General features: G+C 47.0%; 1 protein-coding gene across 3 annotated transcripts; it reads right to left on the reverse strand.

The window, feature by feature from the left end:
• CTSW (cathepsin W) lies at positions 1-27,873 on the reverse strand. Of its 3 annotated transcripts, none has more exons than XM_077328298.1 (11): positions 27,815-27,873; positions 18,890-18,956; positions 17,941-18,054; positions 15,419-15,558; positions 12,149-12,245; positions 11,856-11,936; positions 7,296-7,415; positions 3,861-3,925; positions 3,432-3,519; positions 523-599; positions 1-213 (listed from the first exon to the last, which is right to left on the reverse strand). In XM_077328298.1, exons 1-11 carry the CDS (start codon positions 27,863-27,865, stop codon positions 103-105), a joined length of 1,011 nt encoding a protein of 336 aa, XP_077184413.1. In that variant the 5' UTR covers positions 27,866-27,873; the 3' UTR covers positions 1-102. The 3 variants fall into 3 exon arrangements, with proteins under 3 accessions (XP_077184413.1, XP_077184406.1, XP_077184422.1); XM_077328291.1 differs by lacking the exon at positions 27,815-27,873 and adding an exon at positions 19,351-19,769; XM_077328307.1 differs by lacking the exon at positions 27,815-27,873 and adding an exon at positions 19,108-19,196.
• Between the last annotated feature and the right edge of the window lie 38 nt (positions 27,874-27,911).

Consider the following 27,911-nt stretch of genomic DNA (forward strand, 5'->3'; position numbering starts at 1 on the left):
CTTTCTTGTTTATTTGTTTGTGTACAGCCCTACCGCTGGTAGGGAAGCTCTATCTCTGGCCTTCAGAGTTGGGAGGTTTCTTTTTCTTACACAGTTCTGCCATCAAGGTGGGCATGAGAGAGGCAATACGTGCCCAGATTGCTTGACAATTGCAGTCACTGGGAATTGGGCAATGCCACAAGTGTTGGTTCCTCGGTGCAGCCGAAAATACCCCTAAGTGGGAAGAGAAAACACAGATTTTAAAGTGCTTTGGGGAGTGCCTCTGGTTTCGAATTGAATTCCAGGCCAAATTCCCTTGCCTTGCAGACACTCTGCTCTGCAACCAACCCCCTTTGTGCATTCCTCTTCCCCACCCTTGTCCGCTTCACATTTGGAAGAAGGCGGCAGCTCTCCAATATCTCCAAGAGCCCTTCAGAAGTCCAGGGATTGGGCCAATTTTCTTCCTTTAGCAGAATGTTGGACGGCTCCTCCAGCACCCCACTCTTTCTCCTCGTGCCCTCTGATGATTGGAGGCCAGCATACCTCTTCTCCCCAGCAGTCTCCCCATGAGTTCTGGAGCAGCCAGTATGGTCCAGACCAGGATTTCCGTCTTGATTTGACTGCACGGGAGTGTAAACAGTAAAGTTAGTTTGTGTTTGCTAGATCAGAGCAGAGGTCTATCTGTTCCAGCCACATGTCTCCAGAAAAGCTCCCACTGATAGCAACAGCTGCTTCTGAACACCAACAATCCCTTTATAATAATAATTATAATGATTATTATTATTATATTTCCCACCACTCCCTATAAGGCTCGTGGCGGGTAACAGTAGTCTTCACCCCATTAAAATAACCATTAAAAGATTTTAAAAATCCCAACATGACGGAAAAAATAATCTTATTCCCAACCCTCACTATCAGAGCGACGGGAAGAGTGGAGGGGAGAGATGTAACATTCTAGTCCGGGGGGGGGGGGGTATGAGCTCTCATTCGCTAGTCCCATACCCCCCCCCCCTTGGGACCCCTTGGCTCTCATTCGCTAGTCCCAGCCTCAACCAAAAGCCTGGCGGAAGAGCTCCATCTTGCAGGCCCTGCATAAAGCTGGTAAATCCTGCAGGTTCCGCAGCTCACCCGGGAGCTCATTCCACCAGGTAGGGGCCAGGACCGAGAAGGCTAAGTGCGCTTCCCTCGGTCTGGGAACGATCCTGCACTAATATATTGATTTTATTCATAGATACATTAAGAAAATCTCAGTGCACTGGCAATGTCAAGAAAGCTATTCCGTAGAGCAGGAACAGCCAGTGAAGAAAAGTTGGCAGTTTGGCAGTGGCTGATCTCCTAACCCTGGCAGACAATAGAAAAAAGCACCTTTAAGACCAAAAATGTTTTAATTCTGGGAATAAGCTATTGTGCACATGCATGTATCTGAAGCATGCATGCACACAAAAACTTATCCCTAGAATTAAACTTTGTTGGTCTTAAAAGGTGCCACTGGACTCAAACTTGGTTCTGTTTCTTTAGAACAAACACAGCGACGCACCTGAACATCATCACAGGTAATAAAGGAGCAGGGCTATCGTACAGGTTGTTACAGAGAAGCAGTCCTGCTGGTTCATAGTAGCCTCAGACTAAAATCAGAATCCAGTAGCACCTTTAAGACCAACAAGGATTTATTCAAGACGTGAGCTTTCGAGTGCAAGCACTCTTCGTCAGACTAAGAACAGTTCTTGCACTCGAAAGCTCATGCCTTGAATAAATCTGTTGGTCTTAAAGGTGCTACTGGACTCTGATTTTATTGTGCTACTTCAGACCAACACGGCTACTCATTTGAAAGTAGCTTCAGACTGTAAAACTCACTGCACTGTCAGACTTACAGAGGTTCATTTAAATTGTTTTATATAACAAAGCTGTTAAGATCAACCCATGGGACATGATGTCTCCCCCCCCCCCCCTGCAAGGGGAGAATATTTAAGTTCTTTATGCGTGTCTTTTAACAGTTTGTCCTATGACTGTAAATCATCACCAGTGGAGAAAGGGGTGGGTTCTTTCAAGTCTAAGAAGTCGGGGCAAGGATACTTGAAATAAAAAATAGCAGCTTTACTAAATCAGTCGAATCCCCTATTCCATTTTCTGCACTGGTCAGATACCTGCTTCCAGGAAGTTGTTGTTAGGTGCGAAGTCATGTCCGACCCATCGCGACCCCATGGACAATGATCCTCCAGGCCTTCCTGTCCTCTACCATTTCCCAAAGTCCATTTAATTTTGCACCTACTGCTTCAGTGACACCATCCAGCCACCTCATTCTCTGTCGTCCCATTCTTCTTTTTCCCTCAATCGCTCCCAGCATTAGGCTCTTCTCCAGGGAGTCCTTCCTTCTCATGAGGTGGCCAAAGCATTTGAGTTTCATCTTCAGGATCTGGCCTTCTAAAGAGCAGTCAGGGCTGATCTCTAGGACTGACCGGTTTGTTCGCCTTGCAGTCCAAGGTACTCGCAAGAGTCTTCTTCAGCACCAGAGTTCAAAAGCCTCAATTCTTTGACGCTCAACCTTCCTTATGGTCCAACTTTCACAGCCATACATTGCAATTGGGAATACCATATCCTTGACTAAACGCACTTTTGTTGGCAGGGTGATGTCTCTGCTTTTTAGGATGCTGTCTAGATTTGCCATAGCTTTCCTCCCCAGGAGCAAGCGTCTTTAATTTCTTTGCTGCAGTCCCCATCTGCAGTGATCTTCCAGGAAGTACGGAGTATCAAGTCATCAGCCTCCCCAATATTGTCCCTGCACAACTGCTATTAAGAGGCATGGTCCCATTGAACATGAGGGCTTTTTTCTGCTAACATTGAATAGTTCTCTATTTTCACCCATTCATTATCTGTCCATCTAAAAACACACCACCTTCTTGATGAGGTCAACTGTAAGCCTATGAGCCACTGACTTCCCCTAGCTCAGTGGTTCTCAACCTGGGGGTCGGGACCCCCATGGGGGGTCGAAGGACCCTTTCACAGGGGTTGCGGCAGGGCAAGCAGGTTGGCCTGGGGAGCGCCATCCACACAACAGCCTTGCGAGGTAGATCGAGATAGAGCATTTGTCTGTCTGGAGCAGCGGAAAAGAGCGAGATCAGCATGGTGGGACAAGAGGCAGAACTGAATGGAGAAACCCCAGGGGAAAAAAATTATATACACTCATGAACAATAGCTCTTCACATCATTGGTCAGTTTGGGTTTAATTTCTGTGAAAGAACACTGGCATAATTTTCTGGTTGGGGGTCACCACAACAGGAGGAACTGTATTAAAGGGTCACAGCATTAGGAAGGTTGAGAACCACTGCCCTAGCTCATTGCTCCTGCCCTTTGCCCTCCCCCCTCCCACTCAGTGCTAGAGCCTTAGGCCCAGCTGTCCCCTGCTGATGGTATTTGCCCTGCCTTTCCTATAACCCCATCAACGAATGCCTCACCTTCACCATAACCCACAATGAGCACAGCATGGGTCAGATGCAGGGGGCTGCAATCCTCAGGTCTCTGGATAATGCCTTTTTGGTAGAGCTGGCAGGCGGAGAGAGAACAAACTAGTGTGAGCAACTGTTCAGAAAGACTGTTTACGCACTGGGAACTTTACTGCCCCAGCTCCCGTACAGATGCACAAATCTGGGGCAGATGAGGTGCACCGGGCCAAATGCTCCCCCGTATGAGTGCAGGAAAAGGTAGGGCAACCTGCCATGACTAAAACTCCAGCCTGCAGACCAGCATGAAACCTCCAGTGCATAAACGGTCAAAGACAGGAGGAGTTCTGGAGGGAGGGGTCACTTTCTGTCCCGGCAGTGGTCCAGGCCAAGGAGAGTGGGGGAAAGGGAATGGGTTTCTCTCCGCTTCCATCAGACACCTACCTTTAGCACTTGGACATTCATGAGAGCTGCTACAGGACCTCGGGAAGCAACCACTTGGGCTATGTCTGGGGAACAGTAAAGAAAATGAGATCTGAGATGGGCACTGGTATACAGAGGGGGGGGACCAAAAGGTTGATCCTTGGTTCCCTCCCCAGGATGTGATCTCTACAGTCAAAGTCCATTCCTGCCCCAAGTGAAATTCTGATTATTAGTAGCCTGAGCATGGGCCAGATGGCTTTTCCTGACTGCTAACTCCAAACAAAACCGTCAATTCCTTTCGGTAACTCCAATCCAAACAAAATATATAGGAATTGTCCAGGCTATTCCAAATGAATGATGGATCTTTTCGTTTCTTCTTTTTATAATAATTCAAAACTTTTGTAATTCATCCAAAATCATAACAGAAATAAATCACAACCAAAATGGGTTCCTAGGTAAATAATATCCTGTCTTCACTGAGGAAGTTTGGGAAAACGGGATATTATTTACCTAGGAACCTGTTTTGGTTGTGATTTATTTCTGTTATGATTTTGGATGAATTACGAAAGTTTTGAATTATTATAAAAAGAAGAAATGAAAAGATCCATAATTAATTTGGAATAGCCTAGACAATTCCTCTATATTTTCCTGACTGCCAGCCTGTGTGTGGCCAAGGCACCGTTAGACCTCAGGGGGAATCAATGCAGGCTGACAAAATTCAAAGGGGCAGAAGTTAACTTTTGGAGTTATGCAGTGGTACATTTTCCAATATGGAAATCATAAGATGCTTTCTTTTTAGGACCCAATATTCTTTGCTCCATTCTTTTTAAGACCTGCCATCTTTACCACGTCTGCATTGCCCGGGTATGTAATACCTTACAAAGAATTTTTATAGTTACACTTTACAAAGAGTTCTGCATAATAAAGAAGATCACCTTCAGTATTCAGAGCGTTATTTGGCCCAGGGAAGCAACAGAAGACATCCCCTGGGATCTTACTCCGTTCCTCCCGTTATCCCTGCTTCCTCCTTGCTCTGCTCAGGTGCTTTTAATTATTCCCCCCCCCCCAGAGACTCATGCAGAAGGTCTATGGGTTTACTCATCCAGATTTCATCTAAGCTAGCACTTGAAGGGTGGGTTCATCCAACCCAAATAACATCTAAGGACAGAGCTCAATTGTAGAGTGTGTACTTTGCATGCAGAAGGTCCCAGAATCAATCCCTGACAACTCCAGTTAAAAAAAATCTCAGGCATTAGGAAAGAGAGAGACACACGCACACACCGTCCCATGCAGCTAGGCTTCAGGGTTAGATCATAGAATCATAGAATCATAGAGTTGGAAGGGGCCATCCAGGCCATCTAGTCCAACCCCCTGCTCAACGCAGGATCAGCCCAAAGCATCCTAAAGCAAGGATGTTTCAGTGGTATCTGTGAAAGAAGGCTACTCCTCTGAACATGCACAGAGCTCATTCTTCTCATTGCTCGCCTTTGACAGTCAGTTCCTCAAAAGCCAAGCTGAAACTCAGACCTTCCCCTGTACAACCTAAACCCTTGACAAGAATGGCCATAATTTGTTCTGGGTTTTAAAAAAAATCAACACAAATAACTAATGACATCTACTGAAGTCAGCCCTTTGTTTTTTCTTATTTATATTGTCTAGCCAAGGTTCTAGGCAGAGGAAATTGGTAAAATGCGGTATGGATCCTAATTCTGTCAGGTGGATCAATAACTGGTTGACAGATCATACCCAGAAGGTATTACTTGTTAATGGTTCAGCATCTTCTTGGAAAAGAGTGACAAGTGGAGTACCCCAAGGATCTGTCCTGGGGCCTGTGTAGTTCAACATATTAATAAATGATTTGGATGAGGGATTAGAGGAGATATTAAATCTGCAGATGATTCTAAACTGGGAGGGGTAGCAAACACAACAGAAGACAGAATCAGAATACAGGATGATCTTGATAGGCTCGAGAAGTGGGCTAAACTGAATAAAATGAAGTTCAGTAGGGACAAATGTAAAGTTCTGCATTTAGGTAGGAAAAACCAAATACACCAGTATAAGAAGGGGGAGACTTGTCTTGGCAGTAGCATGTGTGAAAAGGATCTAGGAGTCTTAGTAGACCATACATTGAACATGAATTAGCAGTGTGACTCGGTGGCTAAGAAGGCAAATGGGATTTTGGGCTGTATCAAACGGAGTATCGTGTCCAGATCACGGGAGGTGATGGTACCACTTTACTCTGCTCTGGTTCAGCCTCACTTGGAGTACTGTGTTCAGTTTTGGGCACCCCAGTTGAAGAGGGGTGATAAACTGGAACATGTCCAGAGGAGGGCAACAAAGATAGTCATAGGTTTGGAGACCAAGACGTATGAAGAAAGGTTGGAAGAGCTTGATCTGTTTAGCCTAGAGAAGAGACAGCTGAGAGGGGATCTGATAACCATCTTCAAGTATTTAAAAGGCTACCATATAGAGCAGTGGTCCCCAACCTTTTTATCACTGGAGACCGGTCAACGCTTGACAATTTTACTAAGGCCCGGGGGGGGGGGGTAGTCTTTTGCCAAGGGACGTTACCGCCGCCTGAGCTTCTGCTCCACTTGCTTTCCTGCCGGTGCCCCTGACTTCCTGCTGGCCACTGGGGGGCGCTGCCAGCAGCAGCTGCAAAGTGCCATGCCAAGGGGGAGCCCCAGCCATGGCAGCTGCTGGAGAGCACCAAAGATGAGCTGGCAGAAGAGTGGCAGGGCAGCCCCCAAGGCAGCAACCGGGGAGGAGGACGAGGAGAAGCCGCAGCCCAGTACCAACTGATCCATGGACTGAGACTGGTCCCCGGACCGGCGGTTGGGGACCACTGATATAGAGCAGTGGTAGTCAACCTGTGGTCCTCCAGATGTCCATGGACTACAATTCCCATGAGCCCCTGCCAGCATTTTCTGGCAGGGGCTCATGGGAGTTGTAGTTCATGGACATCTGGAGGACCACAGGTTGACTACCCCTGATATAGAGGATGGAGCAGGGTTGTTCTTTCTTGCCCCAGAGGGATGGACCAGAACCAATGAGATGAAATTAATTCAAAAGAAATTCCATCTAAACATCCGGAAGAAGTTCCTGACAGAGCGGTTTCTCAGTGGAACAGGCTTCCTTGGGAGGTGGTGGGTTCTCCATCTTTGGAGATTTTTAAATAGAGGCTGGATAGCCATCTGACAGAGAGTCTGATTCTGTGAAGGCTCAAGGGGGTAGCAGGTTACAGTGGATGAGTGATATGGATGTGAGTGTCCTGCATAGTGCAGGGGGTGGGACTAGATGACCCATGAGGTGCCTTCCAATGCTATGATTCTAGGAAAGTCCTTCCTACTCCACCCATCAGAAATGGGGATGCCGAAGATTGAATGTGAGGCCCTCTGCATGCAGTTCTCTGACACGGCCCCTTTTCAGAGGCCAACCATCGCTAGAAATCCTTACGCTTTTCATCCCTGGATAGGAATTCATAGTCATGGATCCAGGCAACTGGTTTCTCTCGGTTCTTTCTGCACTGCTGCTCTTTGTCCACATAAGGGTAGCTTCCAGATTCTGACAGTCCACCTGGAATACAACACATGGGTATCAGGTAAGGAAACAGTTCTTTCCCCATCCCATTCATTTGGGCCTGTATCTGCAAGAGCTGTGCAGCCTTTACAACCAAGCAAGGATATGAACCGGGTCTCCTTGGTCCAAGGTCAAACTAATGAGACCCTCAAGGAGGTTAACAGTTTTGGAAGAAGAGTTGGCTTCTATATTCCACTTTTCACTACCCAAAAGAGACTCGAAGCAGCTTACAATCACCTTCCATTCCTCTCTCCACAACAGACACCCTGTGATGTAGGTGGGGCTGAGAGAGCTCTGACAAAACTGCCCTGTGAGAACAGCTCTAATAGGACTATGATTAGGCCAAGATCATGCAGTTGGCTGCATGTGGAGGAGCAGGGAATCAAACCCGGTTCTCCAGATTAGAAATTCCAGATTAGAGGCTGTCGCTCTTAACCACTACACCAAGAGATGCCAGCCTCCAGGTGTGACTTGGAATCCCCTGGAATCATACCTCATCTCCAGACTAGAGAGACCAGTTCCCCTAGAGAAAATGGTTACTTTGGGAAGTGAATTCATGGATGGGTTAGGCTGATCCTACTTCGAGGAGGACAGTAGACTTGTATGGCCCCTTCCAATTCTATGATTTCATGATTCTACATATTGTACCCCACTGAACTCCATCGTCAAATCTCCAGGAGTTTCCTAACCTGGATATGGCAACTCTAACTCCCTCCCATCCCCTAGCACTGGCCATAAGGGACCCGGCAACCCCAGTTTTACACAGAACACAAATTTTGCTCACTTTGTGGGCCTGATATATTGTTACAGCCAGGATTGGGAATGGGACGTCCCTGTAACAAGCCTCTAGTGCAGGGGTAGTCAAATTGCGGCCCTCCAGATGTCCATGGACTACAATTCCTGGGAATTGTAGTCCATGGACATCTGGAGGGCCGCAGTTAGACTACCCCTGCTCTAGTGTTCTCAAGGACTGGGCAGGGAGACATTAATGCGGATGACACCCAGCTGTATCTCCTGATAGACGGCCGCCTGGACTCCCTCCCCCGGAACCATTCGCCAGATGTTTGGAAGCCATGGCTGGATGGTTGGAGCAGAGTCGCCTGAAACTCAACCCCTCCAAGACGGAGGTCCTGTGGTTCGGTGGTCGGGGGGCAGGGCTGGAAGTGCGCTTACCCACCCTAGCGAGGATGCAACTAACCATTGCGCCCCAGGCTAGGAATTTGGGGGTGACCTTGGATGCCTCACTGACATTGGAAGCCCAGGTCAAGAAGGTAGCCAGCCAAGCGTTTTTCCACCTCCGCCAGGCAAAGCTACTAACGCCCTACCTGTCCTCTGAACATCCAGAATAGATTTATGTGATTCGCTCTACGCGGACCTCCCCTTGGGCTTGATCTGGAAGTTACAGCTGGTGCAAAATGCAGCTGCTAGGGTCCTCACTGGGACATCTTGGAGTGCCCACGTCCAGCCAGTGCTGAGGCAGTTGCATTGGTTGCCAGTTGCTGCCCAGATACGGTTTACGGCAGTGGTCTGCAACCTTTGTCAGGCTGCAGACCGCTGCGCCGGGGTGCGGGGAGAGGGTGACCCGGGGCCCCGCACTTGTGCAGCAGCCCCGGCGCAAACGCACATGCGTGGACTTGCCGTGCATGCGTGTTTGCGCCCCCGCCGGATGCAAACGCACACGTGCGGCAAGTCTGCTCGTGCGCGTTTGCGCCGCCTGCATGCCAGCGGCCGCGGCTCCCTCTTCCCGCCCCTCCAGGCCGCAAGGAAATCGGCTGCCAAAGCGGCCAATTAGCTTGCGGCCTGGCAAGCTTCTCTTCCCGCCCCCTCCCAAAGCAAGAAGCTTGCCGGGCCGCAAGTTGATCGACCGCTTCGGGGGCCGATTTGCTCGCAGCCTGGCGAGCTTCTCGCTGTGGGGGGGACCACTGGTTTAAGGTGCTGGTTCTTACCTTCAAGGCCCTCTGCGGTCTGGGACCCACATACCTTAGGGGCTGCCTCTCACCCTATGTTCCACGCAGGGCTTTACGCTCTGCGGGGGCTAACCTGTTGGTCATTCCCGGCCCCCGGGAAGCGCATCTGGCCTCGACCAGGGCCAGGGCCTTTTCAGTCCTGGCCCCCACCTGGCCAGGAACAAGCTCCCAGAAGAGCTTTGGGCCCTGCGGGAGCTTTCGGCATTCCGCAGGGCCTGTAAGACGGAGCTCTTCCGCCAGGTCTACAGTTGAGGTCAGCGCGCAAGAGAATACCTGGGCCTCCCTTGGCTGGGTCTTGAAATCTTGCGGGGCCTTTAGGCAGACTGAGGTTCTCTGCCCCCATCCATACCGAGGTTATCGCCATGCTTAGATTAATTATTGGTTTTTATAAGTTTTACTGGAGTTTTTAGGTATTGGGATTTTATGTATTGGGGTTTTATACTGTGAGCCGTCGCAAGTCCTTGTGGGAGTGGCGGGATAGAAATGTAATGATAAATAAATAAATAAATAAAACGGTATGGCCAGATGGGCTAGAAAAAGCACACTAGACAACTCCAACTGGCAGGCCGTGCAAAGTCTTGGGATCATTTATTTATTTATTATTCATATCCTGCCCTTCCCCAGGACGCTAGCCATCTCCGCTTCCCTGCTTATCAACTGTCTGTCTCCAGACCTCCCTAATCATGAGGCAGGCTACCACCAGAGAAGGAAGAGGTTTAGTAAATGGGGGACCAGATTCCAGAAGGGTACAGAACCCCTGGATGGCCTGGCTATACTGATCTCAGAAGCTAAGCAGGGTCTATCCTGGGAAGCGTATGGATGGGAGATCACCAAGGGACAGGAGTGCTGCTCAGAGGCAGGCAACTACAAACCCACCTCTGTTTGTCTCTTGCCTAGGAGCTGGTCGTAAGTCAGCTGTGACTTGACAGCACTCTTTCTACCACCCTGTAAAAGAACCGCATGCAAAGGGTTCCTTTTCTATAGCCCTGATGTGCCACAAAGGTGTCAGTGGAAGTCAGAGGAGGCTCCACTTCCTAGGCAAAAGGCAACAGATGCACCAGGACAGAGTGGGGCTTCTCTCAAGGCAGCAGTAGCAGCCCCATACAAACCCAGTTCAAGTGGGACAAGACAAGGAAGTGGTTAAGAGCAGTGGTCCCCAACCTTTCTGAGGCTGGGGACCGGCAGGGCATCGGGCCGCGCCCGCGGGCCATGCCCGCGCATCGGGCCGCACCCGCGGGCTGCGCCCGCACAGCCACGCGGCCCGGCCCTGATTCCCTCTCCCCGCCCTCCCGCAGTAAGAAGCTTCCCGGGCTGCAAGCTTGCGGCCTGGGAAGTTTTTTACTGCGGGGGGGGGGCGGGGAGAGGGAGCCGCGGCCCAGCGCCATGGCCTTCGCAGCCCGGCACCGGGCCGCGGCCCGCAGGTTGGGGACCACTGGTTAAGAGAACAACAAGAGAAGAGGTGAAGAAGAGGGGCTGGGTTTTTGTACCCTACTTTTCACTACCAAAAGGGGGGGTTTCTCTGAATTTGCACTGCTGTCTTGCTATTAGTTGTAAATGTTACTATGGGCTATTGTTATTGTTTTTACTTGTAAGCCGCCTTGAGTTGACTTTGTTGGAAGAGGCAGGGTATAAATTCAAAAATAAATTTCTCTCCCTATAAGAGTCACCTTGTGAGGTAGGTGGGGCTGAGAGAATTCTGACAGAACTGTCACTGGCTCAAAGTCACCCAGCTGGCTGCATGTGAGGGAGGAATCAGTCAAACCTGGTTCTCCAGATTAGAGGCCATGCTCTTCACCACTACACCATGCTGGCAAGGGATGCAAGCTGGTTGAGCAAAGATGAAGAGGTGTGAAGAGGGAAGAAAGAGGAACCTAAAGGAGGAGCTGGGGCCTGGAGCAAGATAAGGCTACTATACTGGGGCAGGCATGGTGTAAGTGCCTCAAGAAAGTGGAAAAGCTCGTCCCCCTGAGGCTTCAAGGGCAGAAATGGGAGGGTGAAGGTTAAGAAATAAAGTTAAAGTTAAGGAATGCCGTTTTATCTGTTGAGTCTCTGCTGCTGATGGAAGTCATTTGTGATGTCCCATTGCCTCTTGGAGGAGACATAGTGGTGGAGAATGCGGGCAAGCCAGCATAAGGAAGACTTGATGAGACAAACCCTCCTGATTGCTGGGTGTGGTTTGGCGCAGTGCCACTGTGGTAGCAGATAATCAACCAGCAGGCCCAGCTGTTTGAACAGAGGTTGCAGGCACAGAAACACTCTTCTCCTGGCCTGTGGGACTCCCCCTGCAAGATTCTACAGCTCTTCTGCACAAGAGCTAGTCATGAGGCGGAGTAAGGCGCCGTAAGGGTTGAACGCCCAAGGTTTAGCACATGCACTACAATATTTGGCTTGAGGAAATACTTCCTTAACACCAGAATTTCCATGTGGTGGCCAGGACAGGTTAGGTGAGGGAGAGTGTCAGAGGACATACTGTGATTGAGAACTGTCTGGAAAGCTTCCCATGGATAACCTCCAACACAGCCGGATCCACATCTTGTGCAATCAACAATCTCTGGAATGGGAGAAAACAACATCAGCATGGGGAGGGAAAGGCCTTGAATTCAGTCAGGGGAATATAAGGCTTAATGAGGGTGGTATTCCACCTTCATCCCCTCCCCCCCCCAAGCTTTGAATCAGATCAATCCAAGTTAGCCCAAAAATGTGAGTCCTTTTGTAGATGATTGCTAGCCAACCCGTCAAGCTTTCTTTTGATATCATACATACCCTGTACAGATAGGTTTCGTGGCAAATGACAATGGATGTTCCACAAGGCCTCAATGTTGGACACAGCAGCAAAAGCCCAGCATGACCTGCAGGTACCCTGAAAAGGAAGGGGGGGGAATATGTAGAGCACTGGAAGGATGCACAAGATTAATTGTTTTCTTCATTGATGAATGGGAGTGAAAGACTGGTAATTCATTCATGGAAGCACATCTTACATACTTATAAATGAATGAAGCCAGTAAGTGCATTAAGTCAGTGCAGTTGAGGAATCTTCCAAGGATAACCTTCAGTAGCTGAGCAAAGGGAAACATTATGGAAATATTCATCACTGTTTCGATGCCTCCTGTAAAGTTCCACCAGCCTGGATACGGCCATCTTGCATGACAAAGATGGCCGTTTTACAGCCATTTCTTCTAGGGTACCTCACCTTCTCTTTTGTGGGTTTGCAAAGTGAAATATGTTCACTCCCTTTCTTACCATGACTTTGGTCTTTATTTAGCTGGTTTGCTATCCTGAGGGGCTTTTTGCACGCCTTCAAAATAGCACAATGGTTGCCAATTGAAAACGCTACTGATTTGCTGTTTTGCACAACGTCGTCGACAATCTGCCACACACCTGAAACCAATCTGCAAAAAGCGCTTCCTTGTAGCGCTTTCAGGGAAATCCCCAAAAGTGGATTCACCCTCCGGAAAGCGATACACTCCTGCAACCAATCTGCAACACTAGCGAAAAAGACCTGTGCGTTAACATTGTTGCGGTTTCTACAAAGTCCCTCCCCCTGGCTCTCTTCTCTGATCTTCCGGCGAAGCGATCACCATTTTATTTCTCCGAGCGAGCGGGGATAAACGCACCAGCGAGCCTCTTTCTGTTTAGAGGCTTCCCTGGCTTCAGTCCCTCCCCTTTAGTCACTAAGCACAAACCACAGAAAAGCCCGTTTGCTGATGTATTTTCCCTTTAATTTTTACACATTCATTCAGCCGAAAATCGGGCCCATGGGGGGGGGGGGGATTTTTTTTTTTTCACTCGGAGGAAGCGTGGCAACGATCAAACGATCAAACGACAGCTCAAACACATTAGGCAGCTGGATGGGTCTCTCCGTTGCAACGAATCTACACAGATTCGTTACAATGGGTCTGTTTTTTTTTTTTTAAACCTTTCTTAAAGGGAAAGGGGCTGTTTGGGAGCATGCTAACGGCTGCCCATTGGCTGCTTGACGGCCAGGGGCGGGACGAGCTTGGCAATAGCGCTTCCTTTCTAGCGATTTCTGCCGAGACCGGAAGCCTGTGGGAAACGCTACAAAACGCAACTGGATTCCACTACAAAGGCAGGTATGCATAACGACGAATTCCACTATTTTAAATGGCGATTTTTCATTCAGTGACCAATTTGCTACAAAGATCCCGGTGCGTAAAGCCCCTCAGTATCATCACATTATTTCAAGCAATTATTTGATCAAAACTTTCCTATGTCAAAGACTTTAAAAAAGTGTTTTTATTTCATGGATTTCCTCTTTTCACTTTAAGATAGCCAAGGCCCCATCTTTGCTCCCACAAGCAGGCCCCTGAGGGGTAACTGAGCTGGGATAAATTCTTCTACAGTTCTGTTACCTTTGGATATCTAACAGTGATCCTAACTGTCTAGCCACACTGTGGGGGAGACTATGCCAGCAGCAGGCAAGATGGATCCTCATTGGCTGGCAATTGAAACAAGCCTTTTAATCCACCAGAGGCCTTGAGAAACAGATTGTCAGAAGGAGATTTAGCACCTGATGCTTCCATTTATTTTAACTGTGCTTCATGCATAGCCCGCTTTTCTCAGATCCCTTGGAATTATGAGAGATACCCCCTAAAATCAATCAGCACAGGATGCCAAATAAATTTTGCAATCGAACTAGGATTACAGAATTAGCAAATCATGCTAGTCAAAACAATGGCACCCCAAAACCAAGCTGTATTATTAATGCCAAAATGTGAGATTTGGTTATAAAAACAGCAGGGAATTCATTACATTAAACAAGGCAACAGACTACAATCTTCTTCCCTTATACAATTGACCTCCTGATCTATTCCATTACATTGCACTTCTAATCCTTTTTCTTAAAATACCTTCTTAAAAATGTCTGCTTTCCACTTTTTTGGAAAATGCACCTCTTCAGACTGGCTATTTCAAAGTGTAGGAGCTGCTACAGTCTTAGTAACAGTCAAAGGCATTCTACAGGCATGGAAAACAAGAGGTGGAGAAACTTTGCCAGGTTGCTATTAATAGCCCAGAAGCAGAAAAGGTGGGAGTTGTAGTTTGTTCAAAATCCAAATAAGTGCTTTTATGCTGCATGGCACCAACCATTGACCATCCTTCCTCGGAGAATCAGTATGGTGTTGTGGGTGGAATTTTGGAGTAGAATTCAAGAGACCTGACACTACAAAGCCAAATTATCCTGGGCCAGCCCCACTAGAAAGCATCTGGATGCAGGTCCTCCGGTTGTAGGATTCTGGGCCTACTCTTATTCTGCCATAGTTGGCATCTACAGTGAAACAGAGGGTGAATCTGTCCCAAACCAACCACAAACGAGATCCAAGGGGCAGGTTGCAGGCGAAGAAGTAAAAGTCCAGAGATGTGAGATCCAAGAAGCCCTTGATTTATGCAAAACAAGAACGAACCAAAAGGGGGTTCTGGACTTTTTAACCTCTGGTTTCCGTAGGCTTCCTCAGTGGTTCGTTTCTTTTGAAATGATATGCTCTCAACTTCAATGGTATTTGTCTCCAATCAAAGTCATTCTCTTTCTTGTAATATACAAAGACCGATGGGTCATCTAGTAAAAGAAGTTACTTGCTGATAAGGAACTAGCCACAGAGGAAGTCTATGGAATATGGAGGTTAAAAGCCTGGAACCCCGTTTTGGCTCGTTCTTGTTTTGAATAAATCATGGACATGTTGGATCTTACATCTTTAGATCAGGGGTAGTCAAACTGCAGCCCTCCAGATGTCCATGGACTACAATTCCCATGAGCTCATGGGAATTGTAGTCCATGGACATCTGGAGGGCTGCAGTTTGACTACTTCCTCACCCGCAACCTGCCCCTTGGATCTTGTTCATGGTTGGCCATCTAACCAGTGTTTTCTTTCTTTCCCTATAAACATGTAAATGAAGATTTCTCAGAAAGGCCTCTGGAAGCTTCTGGAGGCTTCCCTAAGTGTATTTTTCATTACACGGGATTTCCCACTTCATTTGGCTTCCCATAACGGTTTCCTTCACAACATTCAGTCCCTTTACCTGTTTTTTTACTTCTGTGATGGCTCCACATTTCCTCCAGTCGCAGGATTTTTGACCCTCCTTGAAGGGTTTCACTGACTTCTTCAGTCCAGGGGGGTGAGAAGGGTAAGGAATCCCAAACATCTTCTCAAACTCTGTTTCTGGGGGAGAAGAAAAATGTCTGGCAGCTTTAGTTTAAACTAGAAGGCAGATTTACCTTAAACGCTGGGTAGAATTCTCTGGACAGTGGAGATTAAATGAGACTTGGCTTGAAGGGTAATGGGAGATAAGCTGCATACTGGAGGGGGAGGACTTTAATAACTTCATGTTAGGCAGAAATTCAACAGGTATAATTTCCTCAGACACAGTGATGAGGAAAGCTTTACCTATTGACTGTTTTCCTACTTAGTTGCTATAGCAGCAATGCTGTGAAACTGAAACATTATCAAGGGTTCAGAGTCAATCCACTGATTTTTAATTTTTTAAATATTTTTTTGGTCTGGATATGTTTAGAGCTACCATGCTGGTCTTTAGTTTTGGTGAGATCATGTCATGGGACAGGGGAAGGAACCAAAGATTTTTTACCTCAGAACAGCCACCTAGGTGATCCAGGAGCTAACAGGACGTGCCTCGGGGAGGATAGTCAAAAATGACTGCTGTGATGGCCAGTTTGGCCAAGGGGCAAGGCCCAGGGCCATTTCGCACGGCTTCAAAGTAGCAGAATGGTTGCTATTTGGAAACGCTACTAATTTGCCATAACCCACGACGTCGTAGACAATCTGCAATAATCCTGAAACCAATCAGCAAAAAGCGCTTCGTTGTGGCGCTTTCAGGGGAATCCAGAAAAGTGGATTCACCCTCCGGATAGCGATACACTCCTGCAACCAATCTGCAACAGTAGCGCTAAAGACCTGTGCGTTACCATTGTTGCTGGTTCTTCAAAGTCCCTCCCCCTGGCTCTCTCCTCCAAACTTCCGGCGAAGCGATCGCCATTTTTTTTTTCTCCGAGCGAGCGGGGATAAACGCACCGGCGAGCCTCTTTCTGTTTAGAGGCTTCCCTGGCTTCAGTCCTTCACCTTTAGTCACTAAGCACAAACCACTGAAAAGCCCGTTTGCTGAAATAAAGTCCCTTTATTTTTTACAAATAAATTCAGCCGAAAATCGGGCCCGTGAGGGGGGGGGGGGGATTTTTTTTTTATCACTCGAGGCAGCGTGCAAACGATCATACAATCAAGCGACAGCTCACATTAGGCAGCTGGATGGGTCTCTCCGTAGCAACGAATCTACCTAGATTCGTTGCTATGGGTCGTTTTTTTTTTTTTTTTTTAACCTTTCTTAAAGGGAAAGGGGCTGTTTGGGAGCATGCTAACGGCTGCCCATTGGCTGCTTGACGGCCAGGGGCGGGACGAGCTTGGCAATAGCGCTTCCTTTCTAGCGATTTCTGCCGAGACCGGAAGCCTGTGGGAAACGCTAAAAAACGCAACTGATTCCACTACAAAGGCAGGTATGCATAACGACGAATTCCACTATTTTAAATGGCGATTTTTCATTCCGCAAACAATTTGCAACAAAGATCCCTGTGCGAAAAGGCCCCCAGTTTCTCCCCTGCAATAAGTGGAAGATGCTCTACAACAGGAGAGCTGTCAACCAATATGGAGCCCATCTACATTTCCCTGAGTCCGAGAAAAGAGAACTTCCTAAGTCCTGAGTCTCAGCGTTGGGTCGAATCACACTCTTGGCAGTAGCATGTGTGAAAAGGATCTAGGAGTCTTAGCAGACCATACATTGAACATGAGTCAGCAGTGTGACTCAGTGGCAAATGGAATTTTGGGCTGTATCAAACGGAGTATCGTGTCCAGATCACGGGAGATGATGGTACCGCTTTACTTTGTTCTGGTTCGGCCTCACTTGGAGTAGTGTGTTCAGTTTTGGGCACCACAGTTGAAGAGGGATGTTGACAAATGGGAACGTGTCCAGAGGAGGGCAACAAAGATGGTGAGGGGTTTGGAGATCAAGACGTATGAGGAAATGTTGGGGAATCTTGGTCTGTTTAGCCTGGAGAGGAGGCGACTGAAAGGGGATTTGATAGCCATCTTCAAGTATTTAAAAGGGTGCCATATAGAGGATGGAGCAGAGTTGTTCTCTCTTGCTCCAGAGGGACGGACCAGGACGAATGGAATGAAATTAATCCAAAGGAAATTTCGTCTAAACATCCAGGAAGTTCCTGACAGAGTGGTTTCTCAGTGGAACAGGCTTCCTCATGAGGTGGTGGGTTCTCCATCTTTGGAAATTTTTAAACAGAGGCTGGATAGCCATCTGACGGAGAGGTTGATTCTGTGAAGGCTCAAGGGGGTGGCAGGTTACAGTGAATGACCGATAGGGTTGTGAGTATCCTGCATAGTGCAGGGGTTGGACTAGATGACCCAGGAGGTCCCTTCTAACTCTTATTCTATGATTCTGTGATTCCTGCTTGCCACCTTTGACAGCTCCAGGCTTTATCCCAAGGCCCCCTTTGGGCCTGACTGCTCCTCCCTCCTCCTTACCTGTCAGGTCACTGAACAAAGTGACCCCATATTTGGCTGTCCCCACCTCTGAGGCCTGTAACGCACAGCTGACTTTCAGGTTTTGCACAAAGGCATTGAAGCGATGGGCTCTCTCTGGGGGGGTAAAATGAGAAGTTCAGAACACTGATGGGGTCTTCCTCCCCACCGTGAAGAAACTCATCCTAGATTCAGATCCATATATTTTGAGTCAGAGAATCATACCCCAAGAACTGTGTTTGAAGACCAACCCTGGATGCTGGCTTTTTGGGGACTCCATTTCAAGGTAAGAAAGACACGTTCCAGAGCCCTCCCCCATTCTCAGGGAGAAAAACTGAACACAAAACCTGTCCTAAAGCTTGATAACTATCGTCCAGTCCCTGAACTTCAGATGCCACATCCATAAAATGGGAAGAACTTTGAAAGTCCTTACAGGACTGAATGCAATATGGAGAGAGAGGGCAAAGATACTGGCTGTTCTCTGGCAGGTTTCCTTTGGTTCAATAGGTTCAGGAGAGGCAGAAATCAAACAGGTATAAAGGTAAAGGTAAAGGTATCCCCTGTGCAAGCACCGAGTCATGTCTGACCCTTGGGGTGACGCCCTCTAGCGCTTTCATGGCAGACTCAATACGGGGTGGTTTGCCAGTGCCTTCCCCAGTCATGACCGTTTACCCCCCAGCAAGTTGGGTACTCATTTCACCGACCTCGGAAGGATGGCAGGCTGAGTCAACCTTGAGCCGGCTGCTGGGATTGAATTTATGGGCAAAGCCTTACCACTCTGCGCCACAAGAGGCTCTAAAACAGGTATAGTCCCCCCTTTTGTTTGGCAACACTGCGCTTGTTGAATTTCTAACTGCCAGACACTCCCCTCCCAAAGAGCCTGGTGAGAAAAGACAACCAGAGCCATTTCCCCTCCCAAGCCATGCATAGCAACGTAACATGGAACCCTTACCTTCTTGGCTCCTGTAGGTTTTGTTGAACTGGATCATAAAATCCTGGAAAATCAGGTCTGCCTGGGTCTGAAACAGAAAGGGAAAAGAAATCAGTTGAGCAGAGGGCTTAATTCTCCAAAGGAGCAGATCCCCCCTCTTCAACCATTGTTTGTTTAAAATATTTCCGATGCATTGTTTATTCTTATTTGCCGACCCACCCCTATTCTGGCCTCAGTACCTTATCTATGACCTCCTTGCAGGCCGGCTGACTTTCCTCCGGGGGCCTGTCTTTTTACAGCCATGCAAAAGGCAGAAATCAAGCAGATGTTGCTTTGTCTGATATGGCTGTACAGTCAGGGGAGGCATAGGAAAAAGGAATGATATCAAACAGTCTTATGTGCAAAAGTCCCTTACCTACCTACCTGCCTGCCTGTTTTCTTGGCACCCCACCCCTTCCCACCTGGCCCTTCAGACTCCTTACCAGGTTCGGCTCTAGCAGTAGGAAGAAATTGTCCGGATAGGTAGCAGAGCCCCATAACCCCCAGACCATCAGGCAAGCATGCAGGCTGGCTGACCACATTGCAGGTGTATCTCTGTCCCACTGTGGAACTGGCAGCCTGTCACCCTGAGCAATACTTTCAGGGGCTTCAAGTAGGAGCAAGGAAGGGGGAGGTATCCGGTGAGGAAACCACTGAGGCAGGAAGAGGAGGAGGGCTGTTATTTTGGAAGTTATCTTCAAATAGTAGGTGCGAGGTTGGGCGGGTGGGGATGACAGGGCTTCATCAGAGCTTTGGGATCTGTGCTGCAATAGCAGCGTGCCTCTGAGGACGTGCAGAATGCCTTCCGGAACCACCACCTTGCCTTTGGAATGAAGGGCCCCTTAGGCACTAACCCCCTCACCTCTCCCTTTCTTACGAAATCAAGCCCTGTGCACATAGCGCCCATTTGACACTTTTGTAATCTTCTCTTTCAGGATCGCTTTTGCCAAAGCCCGCTGTACGCCAGCCATGCCCTGGATTCTCCACTATCGGCATCCCTTCTCTCCCTGCCCTCCCCCTCCCATGCCTGGTTGCAACCCCAGGCCTATCCCATAATGAACAGTCCCCTTGCCAATGTTCCTTTGTTCTTCTCTAGTCGGCCTTGAGCCGCGTTTGGCTGACTTTAAGCAGCAGGCTGTTGGAAGAGTCTCAAAGGACACTCCCGCCACTCAGAGCCATCTTCTCCCTCTCTCCCACTTTTTGCAAACTGCTGCTCTGAGTAGGGAGGGAAAGAAGGCTTCCTTCCCTGCCCTCTCCTCAACATCTGGAATTAAGCAGGCCAGAAATTGAACCAGGCTCCACTTGGAAAACAAGCACTTCTACCTTGCACTTCAGAATGTTCCATGTGCATTATCTTGTTATCTGTACAACAACCCTGAGAAGTAGGCCGGCATTACTCTCCTCATATTGTAGGGTGGCGTTTGTGCATGTGAGAGAGAAAGGCTTATATAAGGCTATGCAGGGAGATTGTGGCGGAGGCAAGATTTGAATCAGACTTTGATTGTTGGCCTGGCACCATTAAGAAAGGCTTTCTTTAGAAAATGCCAAATGAACATTTCCCCATAGAATAAAGAAAATAAGCATGATCACTCAGATTAGCCACTCCACTTTACCAGCTATCAAATATCAAAGACACTTTCATATTCACAAATGCTTCTGAAGACATACAAAGTACTTTTCTGATAACAAATACGAGCTGGGATCCAGAAAGCTCCTTTAGGATTCTTTAAGGACTTGTACATGCCCAAGAACCAGAAAAGATTAACAAAAAGGGAAATGCCTGTAGACCTAATGGGGATGCATCGTAAGGTTTCTAAAATATAATGTAGTTAGAAAAATACCAGTATTAATTAATGTGATTTAAATTAAAAACACCCAAAGGCTCTCTGTATAGCCTCGGATAAAATCCAATCCTATTAACATACTAATGTCTCAATGTCACTGATCAAATGCGTTTTGATATTGCCACCTTTATCAATGGTCTGGCATACCTATAAGTACAGCATACAAGAAATGTCCATGTACAATGAATTTTGTAATATACAGTCAGCCAAAGATTTATTCAGCCAATTTGACCTGTCTAGGTAATAATTGATAAAATATCACCAAAAATAAGAAAAATATTACTAGATAGATATATTAGAATATTAAAAATAGCTCCTTTACATAGACAGAAGCTTAACAGATATAGACAATGGACACTGTGTGGGCTGTTAGTCTAAGGTGACCAGATTGTCCCACTTTTGGAGGGACATCTGGAGGGACCTGGCAAATTGTACTTATATTGAAATTAAATATATATATATATATATTACAATACTATTTTTGTCTTTTATGTGTTCTATGAAAATTTGTGTTGCTCCATATAGACCAAATTTTTAATCAAGAACCGCCCCCCCTCCCCCCGGTCAATGGTGTCCTGCTTTACCAAAGTTAAAATCTGGTCACCTTAGTACATACGTGGACCAGGTAAAATGAAAGGAGGTTTTTAAATTCTCAAAAACAAGCTCTGGTCAAGGTGAGCATTAATCATGTCACAGCTTTCACTTTCTGAGTCTATCAAATCAAATCAAATATATTTTTAATACAGCACTGCGGCCAGATAAAACAGATAGCGAGAAAAAACATTTCAGAGTATAAAATTGCCAAATCAGGGAGTCTATAAAAAATAGAGTCCAATAGCACCTTTAAGACCAACAAAGATTTATTCAAGGTGTGAGCTTTTGAGTGCAAACACTCTTCCTCAGACATTTAAATTCACTCGAAAGCTCACGCCTTAAATAAATCTTTGCTGGTCTTAAAGTTGCTATTACTCTATTTTTGTTGTGCTACCCAATTGAATCTTTCTGAGACCATGTCAGTGTCCTCCAGTCAAGCAGGGATCCAAATACACAGAAAATATGCCTTGGCAGCATTTGGTCAGGGGTGCTGGGACATTAGTATGTTGATAAGAACAGATTTTGTCTGAGGCTATGCATAGAGCCTCAGATAAAATTTAATTTTTTACTGGGGTTTAAATTTTTATTGGGGGTTTTATGTGTACTGTAACCTGCCACGAGCCTCTGTGGGAGTGGCAGGCTAGAAATTCAAATAATAATAATCATAATAATAATCATAATAATATTTAATTCAAATTTAAATTGTATCATTAATAAATACTGCTGGTTTTATAACTATGTGATATTTGAGAAACTTTATGGTGCACCTCCGTTAGGCCTACAGACATTTCCTTTCTTGTTAACCTTTTTTGGTTCCTCCACCTCCCAATACCCAGGTATTTCTAAACCCTGAGCTGTCATCCTTAATCTCACATCTTGTCAGCTACTCAAATGCCACCTTTAAAACTGCTTTTCAAATCCCCCTTCTCACTTCAAAAGACATTTGCCATGTGACTGTAGGTAGAGACTGCTGGGTGACCACACTCTAAAGCAGGGGTAGTCAACCTGTGGTCTTCCAGATGTCCATTGACTACAATTCCCATGATCCCCTGCCAGCATGTAGTCCATGGACATCTGGAGGACCACAGGTTGACTACCCCTGCTCTAAAGGACCCTACCCCTAGAGTAGATTAAACTAGTTGCACATTTGTTTGGATTCAGGCCATGGGGGTGGGGGTAGCGACCCCAAAGGGTCACATCTCCAATATTCAAAGGGAGAATCCAACACGGAAGATTCTGAAGTAGACTTCACTAACAAGTCCAGGAACTTGGGTGGTCCAGCCTACTCAGATCTTGTCAGATCTCAGAAGTTAAGCAGGGTTAACTCCCGAAACCCTTCACAGGAATCAGGGATTCCTCAGGCACTGCAGAAGTTAATTAGTTCAGCTATACCACTGTAACTTCCTAGTGCATTTCTTTACCTTGCACTAAGTCTTATGTTGAATCCTACCTTGTTTATCTGCCTGCCGTTGCAGATGGTCCCCACTTGCTCTGAGTGAATCACTTGCTTTCAGTACTGGGTCTTTTTTGAAATCTGTGACATCTCCCACCCACCACATTTTAATACTAAGTCCACTTGTCCAAGCCTAATGGATGGATGTTTCACTGCCTCTGTTGCAGTGAGCTCTAACTTACAAAGGCTTCTGCTGCAATACCTGTTGTTAGTATTTGAAGGCATGACTGGGCTCCTGTTTTATTATGCAGCTACAGACTGAATGCAGCCAACCCTCTGGAATTACCTGTAACCTTGACCATTCTAAAGCCATCCCATTAATGTCAGAGGTGCACACAGGACTGGGCGAGAAGGGAACTGGTTCTTTTCAGTGTGATGGTGCTGACTTCTGCAGATGTCCGTGGAAAAACAGTGCAGGAAAAGCTGCTCACTTGTTTGTTTATTACTATCATTAATTAATTGAATTTCTATATCGCTCTCCTGAACCCAGCTTAGCTGTTAACAACCACCACTTTATTTTTATAGCCTGCCCTTCCCGGTTGGCTCAGGGTGGGTAACAACAGGCATTTCTGCTGGGCAATTGGCGTGAGGATGGAGCAGTATTGGTTTTGTGAGGAAGGGAGACCACCATTCATTCATTCATTCATTCATTCATTCATTCATTCATTCATTCATTCATTCATTCATTCATCCATTCATCCATCCATCCATCCATCCATCCGCTGCCCTCCCCTGAGGCTCAGGGCGGTTTACATAAAAATGCAGAAAACAGTACATGGAACTCAGCTTTTCACATATCAATAACATTAGCATTAAACTATAACAGAGGTAACAGAATATAATGCTGCAAACAGGTCCAGAGCAGAACGCATGGGTGGATCTCTGGGAGGGAGGGAGCAGGGGCCCTGTAGATGTTGCTGGTCACCTCTCTCAACCAAATGCCTGGTGGAAGAGCTCCCTTTTGCCTCAACCATAGGCAGAGGTCCCCAAACCTTTTGAGTCCGTGGGCCCATTCTGACACAGCATGGTGGGCACAGCAACCAAACCAGTGCCACAAAATATCTGCCACAAAAGGATGGCCCCAGCTTCACTCCAGTAGCACTGTCTAGATCCTTGTGCTATGGTGGCAGCTGATGCCAAAGCAACATTTTTATGAATCCGTGCAGCCAATCAAATCCCCAATAGCCAACCAGAAGCTCTTCTGGGCTCTCCCACTTTCTAGAGAGCCAGTTTGGTGTTGTGGTTAGGAGTGCAGACTTCTATTCTGGCATGCCAGGTTCGATTTTGCACTCCCCCACATGCAGCCAGCTTGGGCTCACCACAGCACTGATAAAGCTGTTTTGACCGAGTTGTGATATCAGGGCTCTCTCAGCCTCACCTACCTCACAGGGTGTCTGTTGTGGGGAGAGGAAAGAGAAAGCCAAATGTAAGCCGCTTTGAGCCTCCTTCGGGTAGAGGAAAGTGGCATATAAGAACCAACTCTTCTTCTTCTTCTTCTTCTTCTTCTTCTTCTTCTTCTTCTTCTTCTTCTTCTTCTTCTTCTTCTTCTTCTTCTTCTTCTTCTTCTTCTTCTTCTTCTTCTTCTTCTTCTTCTTCAACCACATGATGGGTGTCCTGTCACCCCTAGGTACCATTTTGGGGTCCCCTACATTATAGCAACAAATGCACTTAAAAAAATTCAGTGTATAGATTCTGTACTTTAGTGTTGGATGTACCTGACAGCGGGGGGGGGGGGGGGGTTTCCATCTGCTCATCAACTGACTTTGCACCTCCTCCCCCAGCTGAGACCTGAAACAGGAGCACGTGAACATCTGGAATGGGACCCAACCTTGCAAGAGAGGATGTGGTTTCTATGGTTGTCAACTGATTAGAGGACAAAATAGCCTGTTGGCTTGCGGCTTGAGCTGTAGATAATCAGCAGGTTTTTCACAACACAGAAATAATAAACTCAATAATTTGTGCATACCAAATATCTCTAAAAGGTATAGGGGATGGTCAACAAGCACACACACACACCCCTCATGGCTTGGATGAATTTAGAGTTGCCAACCACCCAGGGGAACAAAACATCCCTTCAATGGGATGTTGTTTACCCCCATGCCCTGAAAAGCTTCTGCTGCCCATTCCTGCGCATTAAGGACAGTTTTTTTTTTCTTCACTCTGTTAGCAAGTCTTTCTTGCTAGGTAGGCCGGACATGTTCTGTTTATGCTTCAGGCCATTTCTGCAGCCAGACCTCTTCTTAACCGTGCTGCCCAACTGCTCTAAAGTTCTTCCTGTCCCCAGAATTGTCTGCTCCTGAGATGTGTTACATTTACTTTATCCATTACATTTATAATTCACTTCCTTTGCACAAGGGTCCAAAGAAATCAGCCTCAGATGTGCTTCACTTCAATAAGGCTGCAGGCCCTGCAGCAGAGGCGCAGGGGTAGTCAAACTGCGGCCCTCCAGATGTCCATGGACTACAATTCCCAGAAGCCCCTGCCAGCGAATGCTGGCAGGGGCTTCTGGGAATTGTAGTCCATGGACATCTGAAGGGCCGCAGTTTGACTACCCCTGGCTTAATGCATGAAACCGGGTAGCTGAAGGAGTAAATAACATCACCTCTAGTAAATAACATCCCATTCAGCCACTATTAAGGGCTTTTAAATTTTATTTTTTTTAAGTACTAGCGAGCAGCAATACTGCTAGCGAGTAGTAATTATTTCCATAGGCTGGCTAAGTTATAGGGAATTCTGACCTCTGCAGCTGTTACTTTCATGGTGCTGCGTCATATGTGTGATACTATGGACACACACATTTAAAAAAATGTTTAGTAATAAAGATTGTATCTTGTGCATTCCATCCTGCCCCCATGCCCGGGGGGGGAAATTCGTCTCCCACACAAGCAGAACTCCAGACCTGGGCTCAGTCAAAAGTGTAAATTTAGCCAAAGTGTCTCTGAGCGTATGCAGAGTTTCCTCACTTCCAGGTAACCTGGGATGTCCTCAGGCACACATGTAAGGTGATTTCAGGTGAGTCGTGGTGTTAGTCTGTAGTAGTCGTAGAACAAATTTCAAGTCCTGGAGCACCTTAAAGACCAACAACATTTTCCAGAGTATACGTTTTCGGGAGTCAAAGCTGATTCTGCTCCTGGTCTTCGGCTTTGTCCTGGGCCCAGGACTGGGCCTTGTAAGCAGATGTGGGCCCAGTCATGTTTATTTTCAGAAGCAGAGTGTATAAACCTGGTTTGCAGAGTGGCACAGCATAGCATAGGATGCAGTGCTGATGGGTTGCTAGTGCAGCCTGTTTTCTTGGCTTTCTTCATCTAAATCACCTGTTTAGCAGCAGGGTTACCACTTCTGGGTGGGAAAATTCCTGTAGCTTTGGTGATAGGACTAGTTAGGGCAGGGTTTGGGGAGGGTAGGAACCTCAGTGGGGTAGAATGCCATACAGGCCACCTTGCACTGTGGGCATTTCCGCACATCAGTAAAAATAGTGTTACGCCAGCTGAAGGGCATAGCACTAAAGATTATTGCACCTCCAAGCCCCACACCTTTTTTGCTGTCTTCCTTTGATCTGCCGCCTTTTCATGCTTCTTACCCTCTACAAGTGCTGCTTGAAATGGCGGAAGAGAGCAACATGCTTTATACATGACTCTCATCCACCTGTCAATCAATCCAGACAACCAATCCCTTTTCTCCATGTTTTAAAGGTCCCGCGAGGCCGCTAATTTTTTTTTAATTCATACTTTTCAGTTTAAACACCTATGCATCTAATAATGGATGCATAGTGCTTTTTGAATGCTACCCCATGAGTCTTGATAATTCTAAAAATTAATCTCCTTTCTGATTTGCGGTGTGGGGGGGGGGACTTTAGAACGGCATGCTTTGTGTTACAACATTGGGAAAAAATTATTTCAGGCATCGCCTGCTCACTTGTTCACCTATTTGTTGCTCCAGGCAGTTCACCTTAAAAAAAAAGAAATTCCTGTCCCTGGAAGAAGGGAAAGGGAGGCAGGTGCAAAGGTGGGATATTGGAGGCAGAGGTATTGCTTCTTCACCTCCATACTTTTCTTTTGCTAGTGGCCTGCTGGCTGTCCTCTGGAAGATAGCACTTTTTTGGTTGGTGAATCCATTTTTGGGGATTCACCAACTCATGCTTTAAAATGGTGAAGCAGTTTTCTGGCCAGACATGGGAGGTTGGCAATGTCGTGTGGAATGGCTGGAATATAGCGTCTTCAGAGGTTAAGCATGACACTAAGTTTATGGCGTGCAGAAAAGCCCAGTACAATTCCGGGAGACCTCCAGCAGCCACACAGCTTAGCACAGGCATCCTAGTTCAGCACAAACACACCTCAACTGGTGCCCCTGTACCTGAATAAATGAGATGCAATCAACGGCCTTGAGAACTCTGCCGCTTTAGAAAACATTTGAGAAGAACAAATTTTCCTGCACGTTTTGTTTTTCCTTTATCTCTGAACTGGGTTTTTTTTTTTAATTCTAAACTATTTTTACTATAATTACTTTTTCCAGACCCTTTTCAAAGAAAGGGTCTGGAACATTTTGGAAGGGGCCAGACTCCCCCAGCCCCCTACCCCCCAGCCAGCCCCTCGCCTCCCCACCCTGTTGCCCACTCAGTGCTTTGATGCTAAGGCCTTGAGAGCAGGTGCAGAGCCATGTTTGCAAACGGCTAATCTACTCCGAGCGGATTCTAGCCTTTCTGTTTTTGCACACACGCACACCCCTTCCGCACGCACCCCTGGCAGCCAACCTGAGGAGCTATTTACAGCCCAGACAACAGTTCTCTGTTCCCCTGGAATGTCTCGCCCAAAGAAAGAGCAATATAGAAAACAAGGAATGAGGCCTCCGCCTCCTCCCGCCAGCCTCCTCCCCGATCTCTAACCCTTCCTTGTGGGTCCAATAGAAAGAGACAGTGTTTTTGTTAGACTAGTAGAGCTCCCTTTAACTGGATGAGATTAACGGTCCATCTAGCCCAGCTTCTAATTGGGCCAGCCAGAGGTTTTTAGGAGGACCTACCCCAGCTGTTTGTCTACAGCAGGGCTCCAACATGGCGCCTGTGGGTGCCATGTCATTCAACAACATATTTTCTGGAGCTCATCAAGTGTTTTTAGGT

This window comes from Paroedura picta, chromosome 1 (assembly GCF_049243985.1).
Source record: "Paroedura picta isolate Pp20150507F chromosome 1, Ppicta_v3.0, whole genome shotgun sequence".
Taxonomy (NCBI): Eukaryota; Metazoa; Chordata; class Lepidosauria; order Squamata; family Gekkonidae; genus Paroedura; species Paroedura picta.

Excerpts from the sequence above, each read along its gene's own strand:
- CTSW (XM_077328291.1), bottom strand. The coding sequence starts at position 19,449 with ATGTGGTCAGCCAGCCTGCATGCTTGCCTGATGGTCTGGGGGTTATGG. Across the intron at positions 3,520-3,860 it reads TGAATGTCCAAGTGCTAAAG|CTCTACCAAAAAGGCATTAT; the intron begins GTAGGTGTCTGA and ends TCCGCCTGCCAG. Across the intron at positions 600-3,431 it reads CATTGTGGGTTATGGTGAAG|TCAAATCAAGACGGAAATCC; the intron begins GTGAGGCATTCG and ends ACTCCCGTGCAG.